At 43.5% G+C, this 19,502-nt stretch overlaps 2 protein-coding genes across 2 annotated transcripts; both read right to left on the bottom strand.

The window, feature by feature from the left end:
• Positions 1–879: 879 nt before the first annotated feature.
• LOC143211732 (outer mitochondrial transmembrane helix translocase) lies at positions 880–3,784 on the bottom strand. The gene is made up of 6 exons (XM_076429660.1): positions 3,441–3,784; positions 3,037–3,279; positions 2,676–2,877; positions 2,392–2,588; positions 2,084–2,262; positions 880–1,974 (listed from the first exon to the last, which is right to left on the bottom strand). Exons 1-6 carry the CDS (start codon positions 3,594–3,596, stop codon positions 1,827–1,829), a joined length of 1,125 nt encoding a protein of 374 aa, XP_076285775.1. The 5' UTR covers positions 3,597–3,784; the 3' UTR covers positions 880–1,826.
• A 367-nt stretch (positions 3,785–4,151) lies between these two features.
• LOC143211765 (UPAR/Ly6 domain-containing protein crok) lies at positions 4,152–5,373 on the bottom strand. The gene is made up of 3 exons (XM_076429721.1): positions 5,232–5,373; positions 4,682–4,867; positions 4,152–4,519 (listed from the first exon to the last, which is right to left on the bottom strand). The coding sequence occupies exons 1-3, from the start codon at positions 5,287–5,289 to the stop codon at positions 4,302–4,304; spliced, it is 462 nt and encodes a 153-aa protein (XP_076285836.1). The 5' UTR covers positions 5,290–5,373; the 3' UTR covers positions 4,152–4,301.
• Positions 5,374–19,502: the final 14,129 nt, after the last annotated feature.

Below are 19,502 nucleotides of genomic sequence, written 5' to 3'. Positions count from 1 at the left end.
TTTTTAGTTACGTCGTTATCGCAGTAAACGAGCGTCACGCGTTCGTGAAATCATTGTGAATCATTCCTTCCATATTTTATAAATTCAAAACCGTTTCCCGCTGTCTACATTTTGCCGCGAATCGAGCTAACATTTCAAAGTGTACATTACGAAAAGAACCGTTATTTTCTGTTAAATGATTATTTCAATCATCGATCCAATTAATTTCAACAGAATCTAGTAAATGAAATAACACTTACATATATATTTATTTTGTCATTTTGATAGGTTTGTCAAGCAACTTTCGCAGTGAATTTGACTAGCGTTGTCAACGGTTGCAGAATTTTGACTGGTGACACTGGTGACCACAGTTACGGTAAACGTACAGAGGTACAGGTACAGAGACTGTTTAGCACTGTTTAGTGAAACCGTAGTGTGATATATAATAAAAAAAAAAACAGTGAAATATTACTCACAGTCGATGCCACGTTCCTGCGACTACCGCCAAATTGAATTATACAGTCGAACACGAGCATGTTCCGCGATCCTGTCAGAAAATATAGTCTCATCAGGGACTCGGTAAGTTTCTTGCAAAACTATACCTTCGGTTTTTATTAACACGAGGATTGCATTTACTACTTCGTATCGTATGTACAAGATATTTATTATTTTTTTGTTATATTGAACAACAGTAAAATTTTTATAGTACTCGGAACTATACATTATTACATACATAGATCTTATACCTTGTGTGTAATACTTATGTATATACTTATATATATATATATATATATATATATCTTCTTTCCACGTTCCGCATTGACAGCTTACAAGTCGCGCCCGCGAGCGCATCGTTATAATTCTAATTACATAAGGTTATCAAAATTATTTACACAACCATCAGTTTCCAACGGTTACATATTGTAACAATTTAATTCCATTATTTCACAAACGAACATCTTGTTAATTTGTTGTACTACTCTCGTTTCGGTGTTAATTAGTTTAAGCGTTCGATTCGATTAGTTGTCCTGTGACGTTGCCGTCCCTGTAATTGCCAAGTTTAAATAAATCACATGGCAAATCTTCAAAATAAATAGTCTTCTATTATCCGTTCAATTTTGCTTATTCGATAGAAAGTTGCGAGGAAAATGCTGAACTGTTTTCTGTCTTATCAACATTCGAAACAACTACCCATTATTTATGAAATACGATTACGGTTTAATTCTGTACATACACAAACACGGATGCTTATAACACACCGATGTAACAATGGCATATGATAGAATTTAAACGATACTAAACAAGATGTATATCGATAATCTCCCGTTATTTCGAAGGACGTATTATACACACGCACATTGACTTGCGCACAAGTGTACTTGGAAAAAATTCGATTCGCACGTGACGTCTACTATTTCCAGCGTAAAAAATTTAATCTAAAATACAAATCCGCTAATTTAAAGTAGTAAAAATAATGCATCAAGTTACGATCACGAAATGAAACGAAATTCATGGAAGCGATCGTTTGATTCCAATCAAAACGAAAGATTTCATAAAAGTTTCTTAAAATTCTTTGTAGTCTGTGTAATATTATGACGAATCATCTTTGCCTATTCGACAAAATTTCCAATTATAATGAACGCATTTCGCTTGAACTGGCTTCGACTAAATTATTTCATTTGCATTGCTGGTATAACCGAAATATAATTTCACTTGATTCTGATTCGATAAAAATAAAGGTATAAACGCTGCATGCGGAGAATCTTATTACAAAATCATATTTTCCTAGTTCTTCCTTTAGAAAATGTAAAAGTTCAATGTGAACAGGTAAACGGTACTTTTGGTTTTTAATCTAACTCTAGTTTGACTGAGCCGAGGGCGCCCGTATGGAGTTTCGACGTTTTCATCTTTTTATACGACGCGGAAAGATCCTCCATTGTAATAGGTCGCACAGCGTCGTGATATTCCTCGTCATCGGTGCCGGTGCTTGTTTCTCTGAAATAAAAACAAGAAGAAAAAAAGGAATTAATCAAAACTGTCTGTCCAGCGAAGATTTATTACGATTGATAATTGATCGTAAATCGTAAAAAGAGCAAGTATTAACTGCTGATGAGCGCGCAGATAGTCTCGAACGCGGTACACGGATGCGTTCCTGCAAAGTTCTTGCAAATCAGATCCAGAGAAACCGTCTGTCCTTTTTGCCAACAGTGGAATATTCACGTTACTGTCTATCGGCTCGTGTTCCAATATCAATTCCATTACTTTCATTCGTTGCATTTCATTCTGAAAGACACGTATAATTATTGTTATAGAGCTACTACCACCTACCATCCTTGAATCTCATTGTTAGCAAAACGATAGTAGTTTATTATTTAATTAAGACGTAAATCGCGACGTATTCATTTGACTTACCGGTAAGGGAATATGGAAAGTAGCAGGCATACGCCTGAGTATCGCTCTGTCCAAATCTTGAGGTCTGTTGGTTGCACCCATTATTATTACGGTGCAAGACGGGTCTGTGATCAATCCGTCCCACAAAGACATAAACTGTGCCTTCATCATTGCGGTTGCTTCGTGATCTTGCGAATTACGTGCTCTTAAAAACGAGTCTGGTAAACAGAACAAGACAAACGTGACGAACCGTTGCCAGAAACGTACGCGTTGCAAGCGTTTAGTAGGATATCAATCGAACAAACCTATCTCGTCGATAAAGATGATGCACGGCTGAAGTTTCACAGCCAAAGAGAAAACTGCTGCGGTCAATTTTTGGCTCTCGCCGTACCATTTATCGGTTAGAATGCTTACATCTAAATTAATGAAGCATGTTCTTGTTTCTTTGGCGGTTGCTTTAGCTATCATTGTCTTGCCGCAACCAGGGGGTCCGTGTAACAATACTCCCTAGAAATACAATTGTTATTAGCCTTTTCACGGTTCATATCGATCCACTCACCACTCACGGTTTTGTACTAGCCAGACCACGCGCATTCGACGTAGGACCGCAAAGGGTCGAGCAAAAAACAGAGTCATTTTCTCCATAGAACATTACTAAACGTATACCTTTGGCGCTTGAGTTAATTGAGAGTTTTCAAACAATTCTTTCCGTTGTATAGGCAATATAACTGTCTCTTTAAGTTCTTGAATGACATGCTCGAGACCTGCGATATTTTTCCAGGAAACTCGAATATCCTCAGGATCCACTATGTGATTGGCAATCATCATTTCGTAATCTGTTAATTGATCCATGTCCACGGACCATAATAAATTGTCCGTTTTGGCCAACTTCCGCAACTGTTCGCGCGCCTAGAGAATGTCCAACATCGTGTGTTCGTTTAACGTTAACGGTTTCACGAATAAACGCAAAAAGTTAGGTTATCATTTTGCACCGTTTTCGTTTTCGGGAAAACGGTGCATAGGTTATGTAAGAAAAAACCTGGTAAAACAGAAATCAATGAACGCTTCACCTTTTTTCTGGCCTTCTTTTTCGCATTGTTCGTCGGATCGAGGTGATTCATTATCCATTTCATGCTAAAAAAGCCAACGGCAGCAACAAAAGATACCCTCGCCACAAGTACGAATACCTCTGTTCTCGAATAGCCGATTCCATCCGCAACATTCATCGTTCGATTCGGATGGATTTATTCTAGCGTTCAGTTAAAAGCGAACTCGCAACGATCTCGACAAACAGGGATTAATGTGTTTCGCGAATTTAACATGCCACTCAACACTTCCACTTCCTTCAAACTTTTAACATGATCGCTACCCCGAGCCCCGAACCCAATGGAACCGGAACCACACGGAACGGAACAGTCGCGGTCAGTTGCGGTAGATCAAGAGAGAAGGAAAATCAGGAGTTTGCGCAGTTTGCTCGCAATACGGAAGCCATAAACAATGGATTCCCCGCGATTATTCAAATCGAACAGGATCGAATTCTAATGAAAATCTAATGTCAATCTAGCCAATCTAGCCTAACAATTTCACGTGCTAAGATATAAACACATAGCGAAAAATATTTCAAGTAGGAGATCACGAATTCCTTACTTGATTCGTTTCTCATCAAAAGTCCAAAGATCAGTTGGTACATATACCGTGGTGGTGGAACCTCTTGAAAATACGATTTCTATTTACTATTTACTATACATACAAGGATACAGGTAAACGCAGAGAACTTGAAATTCTATATTGTATAAAAAATTATTTATTTACAGATAAAAAGAATATAAAATCGACGGAAATTTGTGGACGGATTTCGTTTTTTTCTCAAGGTTCTCTATACTCTATACTCGAATAAGCGCTATTCGAAATTCTTTGAACACGAACAACGGTTATGTTATAGAGAATTTATAGATCGAGACGCCGAGTAGCAGCGAAAATAAGATCGAGAGCGACGATAATGTGGTAGCTCCGTTGCAAGAATCTTCTGAACACGAACATTCTTCCCAGTACACGCCATTGTCGTAAACTCCCCAATTGCAAACGCCAGTGACTCCGGTACTGGCGACAGACGCGCATTTCCGGATCACTTGCCGCCATCTACCGTCCCCTTTGAAAATCACACAGTAAATACAATAATAATCGACCAAGTCCCACTTAGTCCCAGTGATACAGAATACAGAAACGAAATAACATAACCTATTTACGTTCGAGGTTAATAGAAAGGAAGAAGGAAACAGTCGTGGAGATATGTATTAACACGTCGACTTACAGATAAAGCCACGGGGACTCTGATGCGTTATTTTTACGCAGAACGTGCCGGGCATGTGAGACTCTTCGCTGTTGCATTCGATAGCAATGTTCTTTTCTTTGTCGAACTTTTCGTACGCTCCGCATAAATCTTCGCCCTTGGCGTCGGTGTCGCTGCTGCATTGATAGCAGCGGATTGCTCCGGTTCCTAAAAGCGAAAACGTTTATTCTCATAGTCGTGTCCATAACCTAAAACTGTATATATATATATATATATATATATATATATATATGTATGTAGAACAGCGTTGGAGCGGCTCGCGTTCGCTCCAACAGTTTGATCAAAGTACGATTGATCAGCCAAACTCTCTAATCGGATCGATAGTACGGTATCCGTTAGATGGGTCGTGGCCGAAGGATTTCAACATGCGCGATTTGTTTACAAGGCGGTGCTCTCTCTCTCTCTCTCTCTCTCTCTCTCTCTCTCTCTCTCTCTCTCTCTCTCTCTCTCTCTCTCTCTCTCTCTCATTCTCTTTACGTTCTATTCTACAGTTCGAAAAAAACTTGCTTACCTGTCACCGTAAACATAAACAGTAACGACAAAATAGTCACACTCGCGACCGCGTTCATGACTACTATATTAAATGAAATTCGAAACTGTTCGAAACGACACGATCACCGCGTTTATTCTGCTTCTGTCCGCCTGTTAGCGTTGCTTGGCGTAGCGCGTAACGTCATTCGTAGGGCGTTGGTGAAGTTGACTCGAAATTCCCCTACCTCTACCCGCTTCTATCTATATACTTGGTCCTTGTCCTCTTGTTCCTTCTTTTCTCGCGTTCTCGCGTGCTCTCTCCACAGGGCCGTACACGCGAATCGGGAAACCCGTGTTTCAAAGCGTTACGGTACGGTAAAATTTGTAAAGAAAATAGAATATTTTTTTTATCTGTTTCAATCTCGATTTGGAACCTTGAAGAAATAGAAAAAGTGTAACTGTTTTTTTTTAGGTTTTTCCGCGGCCGTATCTTTCAGAATTTTCAGTACTTTATTCGCATCATAAATCATAGGGTTTTGAGAATTTGTTTCGTTTTACCGATTAATCCAATGGCTTCTGAAATTTCTGAACGGTTATTATAAAATCTATGTATAATAAGCAGGTGTAGGATCCTTCTCGAAATTCAGTGTGGTGAATGTAACATTTGTAATTCGCTGAATTTTTCTATATGTTATGGTAAATATAATAAACTGTTGATTATGTATAATATTACAATATTACATATAATAACCGGCAATTGGCAATTATACATAATCACCGGATTAATCACCTTTACCGTAACATACATATACACAAAAATTCGGGAACGGAAAAAGGAACAGTGTTTCCTCTTCGTAAGAGCGCTCGATTTCTTCGGTAACGTGGGAGTTCGAGCCGGTGTAAAAGTCTACTACGTACTACATATTACGTTGGTTCGCGTAGGGCGCGTTCACGGCTTCAAAGTTCCACCATATTTTAGATCTTTTAAGAACAGAGCGGAACAAGGAGAAAGAAGACGAGTAAAAGGAAACGGGGCTCTGGCTTAGAGCCGCATCTTTAAACTTCGTTACTGGAAAGTCCCCGTAGACTACCGTCGCCGGTCCTTCTTTGTCGCGTCTTTCAAAGTATATGGTAAAGAGAGATCGCTAGAATAAATGAATCTAATAAACTTTGCTAGGTCCGATTCAATCTGCCTCTCGTACATGTATACGCGGTTTTAACATTCGAACGACGGATCCATATCGCGCGCCGCGACCCGTTAACATATTACAATACATATGTATATTATGTATACATAATACATACCTATATTATATTATTACCACGTTTTTATTAGCTCGCTTTCTTGTCTGTCTGTCTGTCTGTCCGTCCGTCTGTCCGTCTACTTGTCTGTCTGTTTGTTCGGTACAAATTTTGCAATTGATTTTAAACTAACTTCCCGTTGAGGTACAGACTTGAAATTTTAAACATAGCGCAGAACTGGATGACAATGCAATATTTAAAATTAAAAAAAAAAAAGTATTTTATATAATACTATAACTATTATATAGTATAACTATTAAAAATTTAACCGTTACACCTCCCCGCGCGACAATCGGTAGTACCCACTCGGGGTAAAACGAAAAACGTGGGGCGCATGCAATAGATAATTGATGCATGAATAGTTCACCTAAATCGCTAACAATTTGATTGCACCGCAAATGATATGAACTGTTGTGCGAGTTTTCTCAACGGCAGCTACTCTCTCTACACTCCTTACTATGTATTATCTTGCGTATGGTGTTTCGTGCTTCATAGTTGTTAACCACTTTGTTCTCGCTTGGACGTGTCATGTCGCGGCGGCGTCGATACTGTCTGTAAAGTATGTGGTATTGTATATGTATAAGGTCACGGATCAAGTATCTCGCGATGCAATGCCGCTTGCACCAGCCTGCACGATGCCACCGGACGTGTTATCCTTCGTGCGAACCGTATTGCAACGCGGGATAACTCGTCTGCGACCTTATACAAACAGTATCGGTGTCGCGACATAACACGTTCAGAAGAGAACAAAGTGGTTAAGACGTATTCGCGTAAATGTCAATCAATGTCCTGCTGTGGATCCGACGCGGGACGGAGGAACAGAAGATCCTGAAAAACTTCCAAGTACTTACACCTACCTATACTTTACATTAGTATTTTATAATACTAATAGGATTAGTGTACTTATGTGTAAACAATGGATATAAGGTTTTCCTTCGTATTTTGCAACTTAAAATTTGTGATTTGAATGGGCAGGGGGACGATGCGCGATGGCGCGGCGTGGTGGTACAGGACTAGCGACGAATATTCCTTTAGTCGGGACTAGTCGACTAGCCGACCAGCCGACTATACATATAGCCGACTAGCCGATTAAGATGGTCAAAACAGCCATTAAAGGTTTTTCAATTTCAAAGACCATTCGAAAGCTGACCCACGAGGGTAGTTATAGGGCAAATCAAATTTCGCTCCTTTTCCGCGCATTTTTCGGTCTCCGATGCGTTCTAAAATTCCGGAAAAAAATGTAACATATGTACTTGTATTTTGGGTCCTAAGGCGTAGTTTACAGAATTTTTTCAGATTTTTTTCTTGCAAACTGTGCTCGTAAAAAATTAGACTACATATCTACTAATCAAATCTAACTACCCTCGCGAGAAAGCAAGAGGGCTGAAATTTTACACGGAGGGGTTTCTATTGGTCAGCTTTCGAATGGTTCCATAGCCATTGAAAAACCTCTAAATAAGTGTAGTTTTGGCCATCTTAATCGGCTAGTCCCTTTCCCTTGTTTCGCGACACGCATACGATTAACTGCTGTTGTCTCATCGTCACGGTCAGGTGGACTGTTGAAGGTTGAAGAAAATACAAACTTTAACACTTGACCAAGAAAAATACTTTTCCCTTTCTAGTGCACGCACCGTTCAAGCACCGATTCCCTCGGAGAAAATAACTCACGGGGTTCGGAAAATTTGGGGAGTATCGCGCCAATATTTGAATAATTCCGTGAACGAGTTGTGTAAGTGGATTTCTGGTCGGGCCGGGCCGGGCCGGATCGGACCGGTAGAGATAGTCTGTGTAATAGCGTCGCGAATTCGAGGCAAGTTTCACGGTCGGCCGGGCGACTCATAAATATTCGTAGGCGAAGATCGGGTCGATAAATTCGCAAAGACTCTGTTGGTTGGCAGGGTTTTAATGGAAACGCGCGGACGAGGGGAGACGAGACGAGACGAGACGAAACGAGAAATCTCGCTATGGCTGCGGTATGGTATGCCAAGGCATAGCGGAGCGGAGCATGGCATCGCGTGGCATGGCAATGGCACGGCATTACAGAGCGTCGGCTTCAGTTTCGGAATCGACGTCGACGTCGACATCGGCATTGGTATCGGTATTGGTATCGGCATAGGCATCGACGTCGACATCGGTATCGATATCGGGATCGGAACACCAGGCGCGGAGCTGAGCCGAGCCGAGCCGAGCCGAGTCAGCAAGAAGGGCTTGGTTCGATGTCGAGACACGGGAACGCTTTCCCGGCGACACGTAAATAAGAGTCCGGAGGTAAAGCGGTTGGAAATAAAAGTACTGCCTCGACTCGTCAGAGAGAAAGAGAGAGAGAGAGAGAGGGAGAGGGTGAAAGAGAAAAGTCGATGTGTATCGGAGGAAACTGGTATGTACGCAAAAGGTTCCCGTGTCGAGATGCACTTCGCTTTTACACGGGCTTCATTCGTGTTTCCGGGCTGACAGAAAAGTATTCTTAGTTATCGAGCGCGCCTTACGACGCCTCCGACTTTTGGAAACAGCGATTCTCGTACGCGACTCGGAACTTACGGTGGACAAACGGGACGTTACACGTTACACGGTACTAGAACAAGAACAGAGACGATATACAGGCGACGATATCCGCGCGGACAATAAGAGAAAATGGGAAGCGACTATACAGGAGGGAGATAAAGAGAAAGACGAAGCCCGTCAGAGGTGGCGACGGTGGAGAGTCTCAAGAGGAAACCTAGCTTCTCTCTCGTCCCCGTACGAAACAGACCGAGCACGTATCTCGTTAGCGAATCATTAGCAACTCTTCTCGTACTGCGACTACTTTCGCAGCGAACGCTCGCCACTCATTTTATTCTTATCGTCGTTTCCCTCTGACTTTACTCGGCTTTGCTTCGCCCTAATCCTTCCGGCGCGGCGCGGCGCTAACATTAGACAGTAATTCTCGTAATTTCTGCTAATCGGGTTCCGAAGGGTTCTAGAGGTGCACGCTTAAACGTCTGCCCATGTCCTCACCCAATTCCACAAAAATCAGATCGGGTTCCGAGTTTTCATTGGGCCAATTCAAGCTGAATTTTTTGAAAATCAGAAACCAGAATAGCCCCTTAAGCGTGCACTATCGTAGTATAGCTCCGAAAACGGAACAGCTCGCGATCGCGAGGGGAATGACTTTTTCGGTGGATTTGGCTATGAAACGCGATAACTGACGATACATAGTATGTAGTATGTACACATATACCGATCGGTTATGATCGTTTTCAACGTCGCGTCGGGCATTCGGTAGTGAGCCGCCCCCTACCTGCGCCCGCGGGCAACGTTCAAACATTTTCGAATCTATTGACCCGGCCGAGTAGAATGCGGCGGTCCTTTGCGGCGAATAGAATTACAAAACTACAGGGAACCGCGTTCGCTTCGTTCGTGTTCTCGGTCGAAAACGCGGAGCCGGTCTTTACGATCTTGGCTTCGGTTCCGCAGGCTCGTTTGTCCTCCTCGAACGCCTCTGGCGAAAACCCGGGCTCTCCGCGTCGCGACGACTCCTCGGCAAACAACGAGACGATAACTCAGCGCTGACATTGGCACCGATACACGGAGCTGTTATCGCACGCGACCGCCGCAGGTGACGTCTATCCGCGAACTGCAGCAGGTCTCCTACCTGTATTCTTCGCACCTATTCAAGGCAAACGCGCGCACGATAATCGCGATCCCTTCCGTACGCTTTCTTCGCGATACACTCTTGCAACGCTGCGCATAAATTGCGGCATTCTTACAACCCCTTTTCGACACGTAGAAGAGTGTGAAAAAATTTCTAAATAAATCAAAATACATCTGAAATGTATAGTGTATGTATAGTGAAACAGCTAAAACGGAATTAAATTGTACATCGTGAACAGTTGATGAAGATTACGAGTGCACGAGGAACGGTTGTTAGTATTCCTTTGTGGACCGGCAAATTACTGTGTTTCAGGTGTGCTAAGGTTGCAGATCTTGAACCATTTATGTCATGTAGAAAATGTTGAAGAAGGAAACGCGTGCACGAACTTAGGAGGCAAATAATCCAAGAATTTCAATGAAGATCCACACAGTGCCCATTATTCTCTCTCCTCGAAATGCATCTTGAACTTTTCCATTTGCTTGAAAGTTACTTCAGTTGCTTCAGGTGCTGTTAAGGATAGAGCATCCTTGAGCAAGCCGAGCAGAGATGCCCACGATTCGATAAGGAACTGCAACGTGTTACTTCGCACGTGTGCATACGCAGTAACACGCAGACATCTCCAGCGAAAAGTCTCGCTTCACGAATAGTAGACGCGAAGACTTTGCAACTCGATGGACAGTTTAACCAGGGTGTTGGGTACCCCTTCGTCATTCGCGATACATATCTATATTCTACATATAGTAGCTCGTATATCGTATAGCAACAACAATTACTGCTTTAACCGTGCATTTTTCGTTCGGAGCTTACTAAAACGACAGACAAATTTACAGATAAACCGTTGAGTTTGAATTTGTAGCATTTTCGCATGTTCGCAGTCACTGCTGTATGCGCGAATGGAATATCCATACGTCTGTGCGTGGGTGTTGGTTCGAGACACGGCGCGTGCTTTCCATTTGGTCGACGACGTTGCATGGTGTCCCATTAGGAACGCGGGGGTGGAAAAGGCGAACCGAGAGAAGACGAGCTCCCCCGGCTGAAAGTCGGCTGAAAGAAATTCGAATTTATAGAGCCGACGATCAGCTTTCCGTAAATAGAATAAATTCCGAAAGTTTCGGCATCGGCCGAGTCGATTTTATTCGAGAAGACGCATAATACGATCGCGTCTCGGAGAACGGCAACGCGAAAGTTCGGAGGGTGGGTCGAACTGAATGAAATTTGAATAAAAATACCGTCTCTGTTCGGTTGGGTTCCCCGAGAGGGAAAATAAAGCTCGGCCTTAGCCTCCGTAGGGGTCAACCGACGTCGATCCTCGAGACCGATCTCCCTCCCTCCCTCCCTCTCCCTCTCTCTCCCCCTCTCTCTCTCTCTCTCTCTGACTAGACTAGATTCCCGGTTAGACGGGATCATGTTTTTATTTTTCATAAAATAACAAGTTTTATCCAGGGGGAGAAGGAACTGACGTTGAAATGATCGAAGCAAAGGGCCGGAAGACGAGCAGGAGAAGGTCTTCCTAGCCGAGTCTCCGCCTCCGTCGAACGAGACGGAAGGAGGAAATTGGTTTTGCATTACAAAGCCGGTGGCCCGTGATAATAGGGCGTCTCATAGGCGCAAGTACGGCCGCTTAGCTTCCACGAATCGTCCAATTATATTATTATCCGTAACGAGGTCCGGCCTAGCCGGCCTTAAAAGCCTAGACTCCTGCGGGGATCCCATAGGAGGGTGGGGCATATCTCATACAATTCCCGTATGCGCATCAAAAATTACTAAATATAATATTATACGATGTTGATTGGTCAAGTTCGCTATTCTCAGAGTCCTCGAGATGCTGGGTGTCGATTGCAGAACTAAAGATTTTTATGCAAGATAAAAATTAATTTTTTTTTTCCCTCGTAAATTGAATAGGTGTATATGTAATAAGATATGTATTGGATACCTGCAGATTTCTTTTGTAACCGCACCGCTGTCGATTGAAATATCTTGTCGTTTTATGATAAACGCGTTTTATCGAATTGAGATTTCCTGTAGTCTATGTGGTAGACTCGAAACTATCGCCGCAGCGAGAAAAAGAATTTTTAGTTATTTTGCAGTGGTGGAGCTGTAACCCTCAAAGGAAGGTGCATCGAGAAGCTTCCGATAGGATTTCTATCGGACCAGAAGCGATATCCCCTCTATTTTCGTTCTAGCCGAGAGGCCGATGTATCGCGAAATTCGAGAGAACGATTTACCTTTTTTCCCCCGAACGCGTTCGCCGATAAAGATTCGCGTTTCTCATAGGATTCGCGGTGGGTAGTTGATTTGTTGCAACGCGGACGGAACGAGGTTCGAAACGAAAATCCGCGGGGTTCCGTTCGATCTCTGTCTCGCGCGGGAAAAAGCGTCGTTACTCCTCGTTTCGCGCTAACAAGATTCATCCAAGACGAATCTTTTCACACCTTCTATGTACCGTGTCGTTCGAGAAACAGAACGAAGAGAAAAAATCTTCCAAGGACGCGAACTACTTTCGTACACGAGGAAAAATATTGTACTTTTGTACTTGGAAACGAGGAAGAAGGGGATGTCGAAGAGAAAAGCATGGGTAAGAGGAAAAAGAATTGGGACTTTTCAATATCGAGCAAAGCGGGGGCGCGTTCGCTGGACCGTGATAGACATTGTCGAAGGCATAATAGACCCTGGATAAGCGAAGAACAACGCCTTTGTTTAGCGGCGGATCGAAAGTTTTCGAGGTTTATACGGTTTTTCCCGTTCCTTCTGGGGATGGATACGGGAATCGCTAATGAAAAACACGTTTCGACCGTTTCGTACCAGACTTGAAAACTGCTATAATATCGATTTCGGTTATCGAAACAACCCGTCTATTCAGTTTTACTGTTGTGCACGTAGAATAGTTGGAATTTCATTTATATTCTCCTATTCTTCAATTCTTCTAGACTCTAGAATTTCATTTCTTCTCTTCTCTTCTCTTCTCTTCTCATCTCTTATATTCATCTGGAATTTCATTTCTACTGTTCCAGCCTTGATCCCCGTGGTTTTTCTTCAAAGAACATTTTCATCAAATGCCTCGCCGATAATCGGTTGCTAATCCTTGAAATCGTCCAATACCCATTCAAGCGTTACGTACTTCCGTGAACAGGGACCCGGTGGTATCGATGGTACACAGGGTGTATGAAAAGTAATGGTCATCCGTTGTTCTAGGGGTGAACAACTACACCTCTAGATCGGTGGACATTTGTGAGAGAAACTTGCCGCAAAATTCTTTATAACACAGAAAATAGTTTTGTTAAATTGTTATTTACACCAACACCTTCCACTCATCCAGAAGAGAAAAAGTTTGAAAGAAGCGAAACATGTCGCAATCTCTCTCCGCAAACAAATAGTTATTGAGATATAAGCTGTCGTTTGTCTCGAGGCGGGCACACTATCATGTTCTATCTGATCGACACGGGGTCGTCGTGTGGACTGTAGTACATACATATGACATTTTGCAAGAACGTCAACAGCTTATACATATATGTTGTATCTTAATAACTATTTCTCTTCTCGATGAGTAGAAGGTTGATTGATGTAATTGTAACGGTTACATCCTTCCTGGCGCGAAACTATCCCCACCAATACAGCACCGTCGGAACTCCGCGCCTACGAGCCGGCCGCGAGACCGCGACCGCGAGAGTTTCTCGCGAGTAAAGACGAACGCGTCCGCGGATAAATACCCCGGACAAACGTCAATTCAGGGTCGTCTTCGGTCCCCGGTTCCCGGTCCTCCGTCCACGACCGACCGACCATTCCCTCCACCTCAGTGGCGAAACGCCGAGCAGGAACCAACCCGGCCCCAGTGGCGAAATACCGACGGGAGTCCCTCCACCTCAGTGGCGAAACGCCGAGCAGGTACCAATCCAGCCCCAGTGGTGAAAGCCGAGTGGGAATCCGCCCCTACGCCGCGAACGCCGAGCTACACCGAGCGTCCGCTAAACCGAGCAAGCGCTATTACCGGCCGTAAACCGCGACGTAGGTCCACCTTAGCTCTTCGAGGTTCCGCGACCTTGGACAGCCGACTGACGCGGCAACACCTTCCAACGCACCGAGTAACCGTCACATAATAAAGAAACGTTAACAACAATTCTTTTTGTTATAAACAATTTTGCGGCAAGTGTCTCTTATAAACGGTCACCGATCCGGAGGCGTAGATTCACCCCTACTACGGATGACCATTACTTTTTTTACACCCTGTACGATCGTAGGGAGGGTGGATCTACATGAGAAATTATGTCGGAAATATAGAGAATAAATTTTTTTCTTTTCGACGCCTCGCTTTCGATATACAGGTGACAGGTATACATATACTATGTAATCGAGTTTTAAAATTCGGGCGCACACGCCTCCTATTGAATAGGAATCGTCCGATGCGCCTGTGCACGACCTACCCATTCTATTTCATAGAAATGCTGGCCACGCGGACTTGACGGATTATGGAAGTCGATTTTCTTGGGAACAAAGCCTCAAATGAAAAAAGTTTAATCCGTATTTTCGACTTATTTTCTCACGTAGAATCACCCCGTACACGGTTCTACCATCGATCCTGGGACAACTTGTATCGTTGATTGCGTAATACAAACACGTTCGCTACCACTGTGCCACAGATAGGCTTGACGACCACAATCTTACAAGTTTCTCTAAATATGTACGGTGAAATTAATTTTATACAGTTTCTTGTCCAAAGTCATAGTAGGGGAGACCGGGGCTAAAAGTTATTCCGATTTTCGAGAATATTCTCCTCTATTCCGATATACCGAAGAAAATTCTAATCTTAAAATTAAAATATTGGGCAGCGTGTTTAGCATAGTGACAACGCCTGCGGTGGGGGGTGTTCATTTTGCGCAAATGAACGGTTACCGAGATATTCGCAAAAAACTGTAATTATTTCAAAAGATTTACTCCTCTCCGATTGCGATGAAATTTAATTATATGTTATATAGCTACACATTTTGAACAACTTTTTCCCTTGTTTCAAGTGTTACGTAGGGACAAGAAAAGAATTTACAAAATGCTTTTTATTCCATTAAATGTATTGTTTAGTTTTATAGTTACCCATAGAGTACGCACTTACCCCACCGCACCGTGATAGTATGCACTTGCCCCGTGTAGTAATATTTACGGGGCAAGTGCATCTTGGTGCTTTTCTGAATAAATTTTTGAAAAATACAATAGAAACGGTTTGTTTAATGTAAACCTACATCAACATTTGTTGTACTTACCTAAAATAACAACACAGAATATATTAATAACTTGTAAACTATTGCACGTTCAGGGTAACCTCAAAGTTGCAAATTTAAGCGAGGAAAACACCTTTATTCTTGGGCGACATCTATGTCGAATAGTTTATACTAACTTATGTATACTACATTAATAAATTTCGAACATTAAGAAATTTCGTTGATATTATAATAAAAATAACCAATTAACGGACTTGCCCCGTTGACGTACTTACCCCACTCCGTCTTAATGTTGAAAATCTGTACTTGCCCGGTTGTTGCGTTAATTGCAAGATCCTAGAACGCTGGAAACGGGGGTTAATCAGGGTCTAGCGTGTCCTGTTGAATTCGTGGTCGATCTCGATGCGGAGCGTGTGTACCGAAAATTTCGAACCCGTCCCGGACGAGTCCCATTCGTCCATCATCGTTCCGACTGAACGTCGTCGATCGCTATCGAAGGGAGGCAGACCCCTGTCTATCCACATCCCTCTTATCCAGTATCGGCGCGAATAACGCTCGGCATCGTTTCGCTTCCCTTCTTTATCGTTCTCGGTCGCGTTCCATCCTCCTCCGCAGGGTACGTACACACGTAGAAATACGTACGCGTACACGTCTAACGACCCCGTTTCCGTATCCCGTTCCCGTTCCCGTTTAGGGACCGATCGCATCGACAACGTCAGCGAAACGAAATTGCTCGGCATCCGGCGCGGCGAGCAAAATATCTTCCGTTCGGTTGCCTCCGTATCGATGGGAATTACGTCTTATCGGCAATGCGACAAACGAGATCGAGGAACGACGGGGTCATCCTTTCGCCGAGACGTACTCTCCCGGTAAATGAAACTGGACAGAGTTGCACTCGGTCGCTTGAAACGGTCAGAAAGTTTCATTTCACTGCACTGTTGTGGCTGGACTGCAGATGCGACAAATGCACTTGTCACAGGAACGAGTAGGTGAAACACAGAATAGCCAGAAAGTATCAGAGAATTATGGTATTGTCCGTAACTCTTATTCAAATTATTATCTACGCGAACGCGCGCGAATTGCATCGTATTGTTGGTATGTCCGACAAGTTTTTCATATCATCTCCCGTGATTCGGTAATCAATGTTATTTCAGTCATGCTGTTTCCGCATCGAACTGCACGAATAAAGCAGCTTTCTTATATATTCATATATATATACGAATCATATACATAGCGTATGTATGCGAGCAGACTATATAAATAGCAAAACACCCTGTATAAAATATTAATATTTTATTTCCTGAATATTTGATTTCCATGGGAATCGTTCCAGCACGTATATTCGCACTAGATTATACTACTTTGGTTCCCGCGAAGGTGCCCACCAAAACATATCCGCCGATCGCGATGGTAGAAAACATGTATTTTTCTACGCAATTTATTAGAAACGAATTTCATGTTTAATGAAACTTTTACAGCGACAGTACGTAGAATACATATACATATTTACTATCCGCGCGACGATGGATAACGTTGCCTATTGTGTCATGAAACGTATATGTATTTGCTATTTAACGCTCCATAAAGTAGTTTATAAAAGTTTGATGAATTCATGCAGTGTAGCTACACGCGCGTATTAAAATTGATCGTTTTAACCCGTGCTGATCGATGCGAGTCTTTAATCATTTCTTATCATCCTCTGCGTATTCAATTATGTATTATATATTAGTAATTCTGAAAATTCTCCGAAAAGAATAATCTTACTATGAAAATGTTATTTTTCACAGAAATGATCTTTTATATGATCATGGGAGAAGAAAATATTAAAATGGCTACCTTAAGGGCTAAAAGATAATGTTGGCATGAAAATGTTGTTTGCAATTCCGCCACTGCAGCACTACTTGCGCAAATCTGTTTTCTATCTATCGCGAGCGGAGGAGATATATTAAAACAACTACGTTTAGTTGGACCACCCTGTACATATCGAATTGGAACGAGCACTCGTCTGCCTTGCTACGACCGTCTCGATTCCCTTCGGCTGACTGCCGCGCGCCGGCGAAAAAAAAAGAGTCGAGAAACATGCGGAACGAGAGGAGGAAAGGAATAGAACAGGATACGAACAGGAACCGTTAACGCGCACGGCGCGGCGCCCAGGAACGGTTCGTCCGATGCAGCGTCGAGTGTACTACTGGAAACGCGGTGGAAGCGAAAATTAGCTATGGTTTCGCCGCGATTCGCAGATTTCTAAAGGCCTGCCTTTAATCGCGGTGCATACGTAACTATACAAACAGCTCGGCAAAAGAAAAAAATTGAACAACTATTGAAAGTCCAGGCGGTAAGGAGGAATGGGAGAAATGGGATAAACGGGAAGAAGAAAAATTCCCTTTCTCTTTCTCTCTCTCTCTCTCTCTCCTCTCCGCGAGGCGGAAAGGGATAAATAAATAAAAGTAACGCCACATCGGGTCCGGAAACCGAAGAAACATTGCCGTTTACAGAACCGACCGATACATCGTATATCCCAACGTATCCAGGCTTTGGCAGAAACTCGTTCCGCGTGTAGGTTGATGCGATTTTCGAGCGTGGGAGAATGGAGTGTGTCCGGACCGATTTTGCGGCCCTCCGAGTCGTTATTGTCCACATCCGTTACCATTCCGGATGTAACGCGGGGCGAGATTAACGATTCGTCAATTAGCGAGACTAATGTATTTATGGGCTGTCGGCTCGTGTTCAGGCTCGTGATCTCCCCGGACCGCGTTTCTTTCGAAGAAAACCGACCGACGATCCATTCGCCTGACAATTGATTCGTTGCTTCCCAACCGGAAACTGCTTAGTACCGAGCTCATTTTAAAGCGTCTCGTCGACGATTAAATGTCGTTGAATTCGTTCTCGAGGCCGACGATGGAATCATCTCGAGAACATGCTCGGGGAGTTTGCAAGTGCAGAGTAGTCCTCCTTCGTTCTGCCGCCGCGCCGCGCCGCGCCGTTAACTTTGATCCAACATTCGAAATGCAACGAAAGGAGGCGATGGACGGAGGGTTTCTCGCGGGAACCGCCGCGAGCAAGGTCCAAGTTGGGCGCTGCGCCGGGCCACGCCGCCCGCGCCCGGGCCAGCCGATATTCCAAAGCCCAGTTTCCAGGCTTTTCAGATTCCATTACGGCCGCCAGCGGCGAGAATCAATATTTAAATTCGTAATGGGCACGGCTGGCTGCAATTATGGAACGTGGTCTGCCTCATAAAATCCTCGAATTTCCCACCGTTCTCTTTTGCCGCGGTTTTCATGGGTTTCGCCGGGCCGAGAGTTCGAGCTTCTTCGCCGTATATCGCCGGTGATCGCCGGTGATCGCTGGATACGAATTTGCTTCTCGATCCCATTTCCCCGAGGCTATAACGTTCCGACCACTTCCGGCAGAGGATTGTTTTAGAATATTGTTTTATAACGGAAACGCGGGAGAACAACGTTTACCGGATCAACTGGCGTTTAACGTTCAGCAGAGTCGTACATGATTTTCGTTTTAGTACGGCCACTTTATTTGCCGAGAAAATTAGCAAGTGTTGCGGTCTGAACGTGTGTAACGTACTCGTGATTATACGTATTATCTTGTTAGCACTTGTCGGACATTTTTATGTATTCATGACCAAAGCGAGCAGGTAGAGCTTGGAACGGTAAAACAAATCAAAGAATTTCAGAATTTTATTTATCGAAACTATCGAAACTATCGAAAGAGGAGAGACATTTTTGCAGCGAGAAAATTGTTGTTTCGCGTAAAGATCGTTTCGTAATTATTCTCGTTGCCCTTAGCGTCGACAAGCACAGTGAGAAATGAACAAACGAACCTGTAGTAGGTACTACTATTACCGCTTCGCTAACGCGAGTACTAAACTGTCGCGCGAGTCCTGAAAGACGAATTTCAGAAGTGGCTCTGCACAAGTGGAAGGGTCGCTGGAAGAAGGTTGCGCGAATGGGAGGGCATCGTTGTCGTAGACGAAAATTAACCCTTTCGCTTGCGGCGCGGCGGCAGAAAAAATGATAGTTGACGGGGGGACAGGGCTCGAGCGGCCGATAGGAGGATAGATGAAACGAGACTGGCGAACTATGATGGGGGAAGATGAAAATAGTGTTTAGCTGAGCGCCACTGTTCGAGCCGAGTTTGAGTTGGTCGTCGAGGTAGA

This window comes from Lasioglossum baleicum, chromosome 1 (assembly GCF_051020765.1).
Source record: "Lasioglossum baleicum chromosome 1, iyLasBale1, whole genome shotgun sequence".
Classification (NCBI taxonomy): domain Eukaryota; kingdom Metazoa; phylum Arthropoda; class Insecta; order Hymenoptera; family Halictidae; genus Lasioglossum; species Lasioglossum baleicum.
Note: the sequence above shows the minus strand (reverse complement) of the source record. Positions and strands in the feature narration are given on the sequence as shown.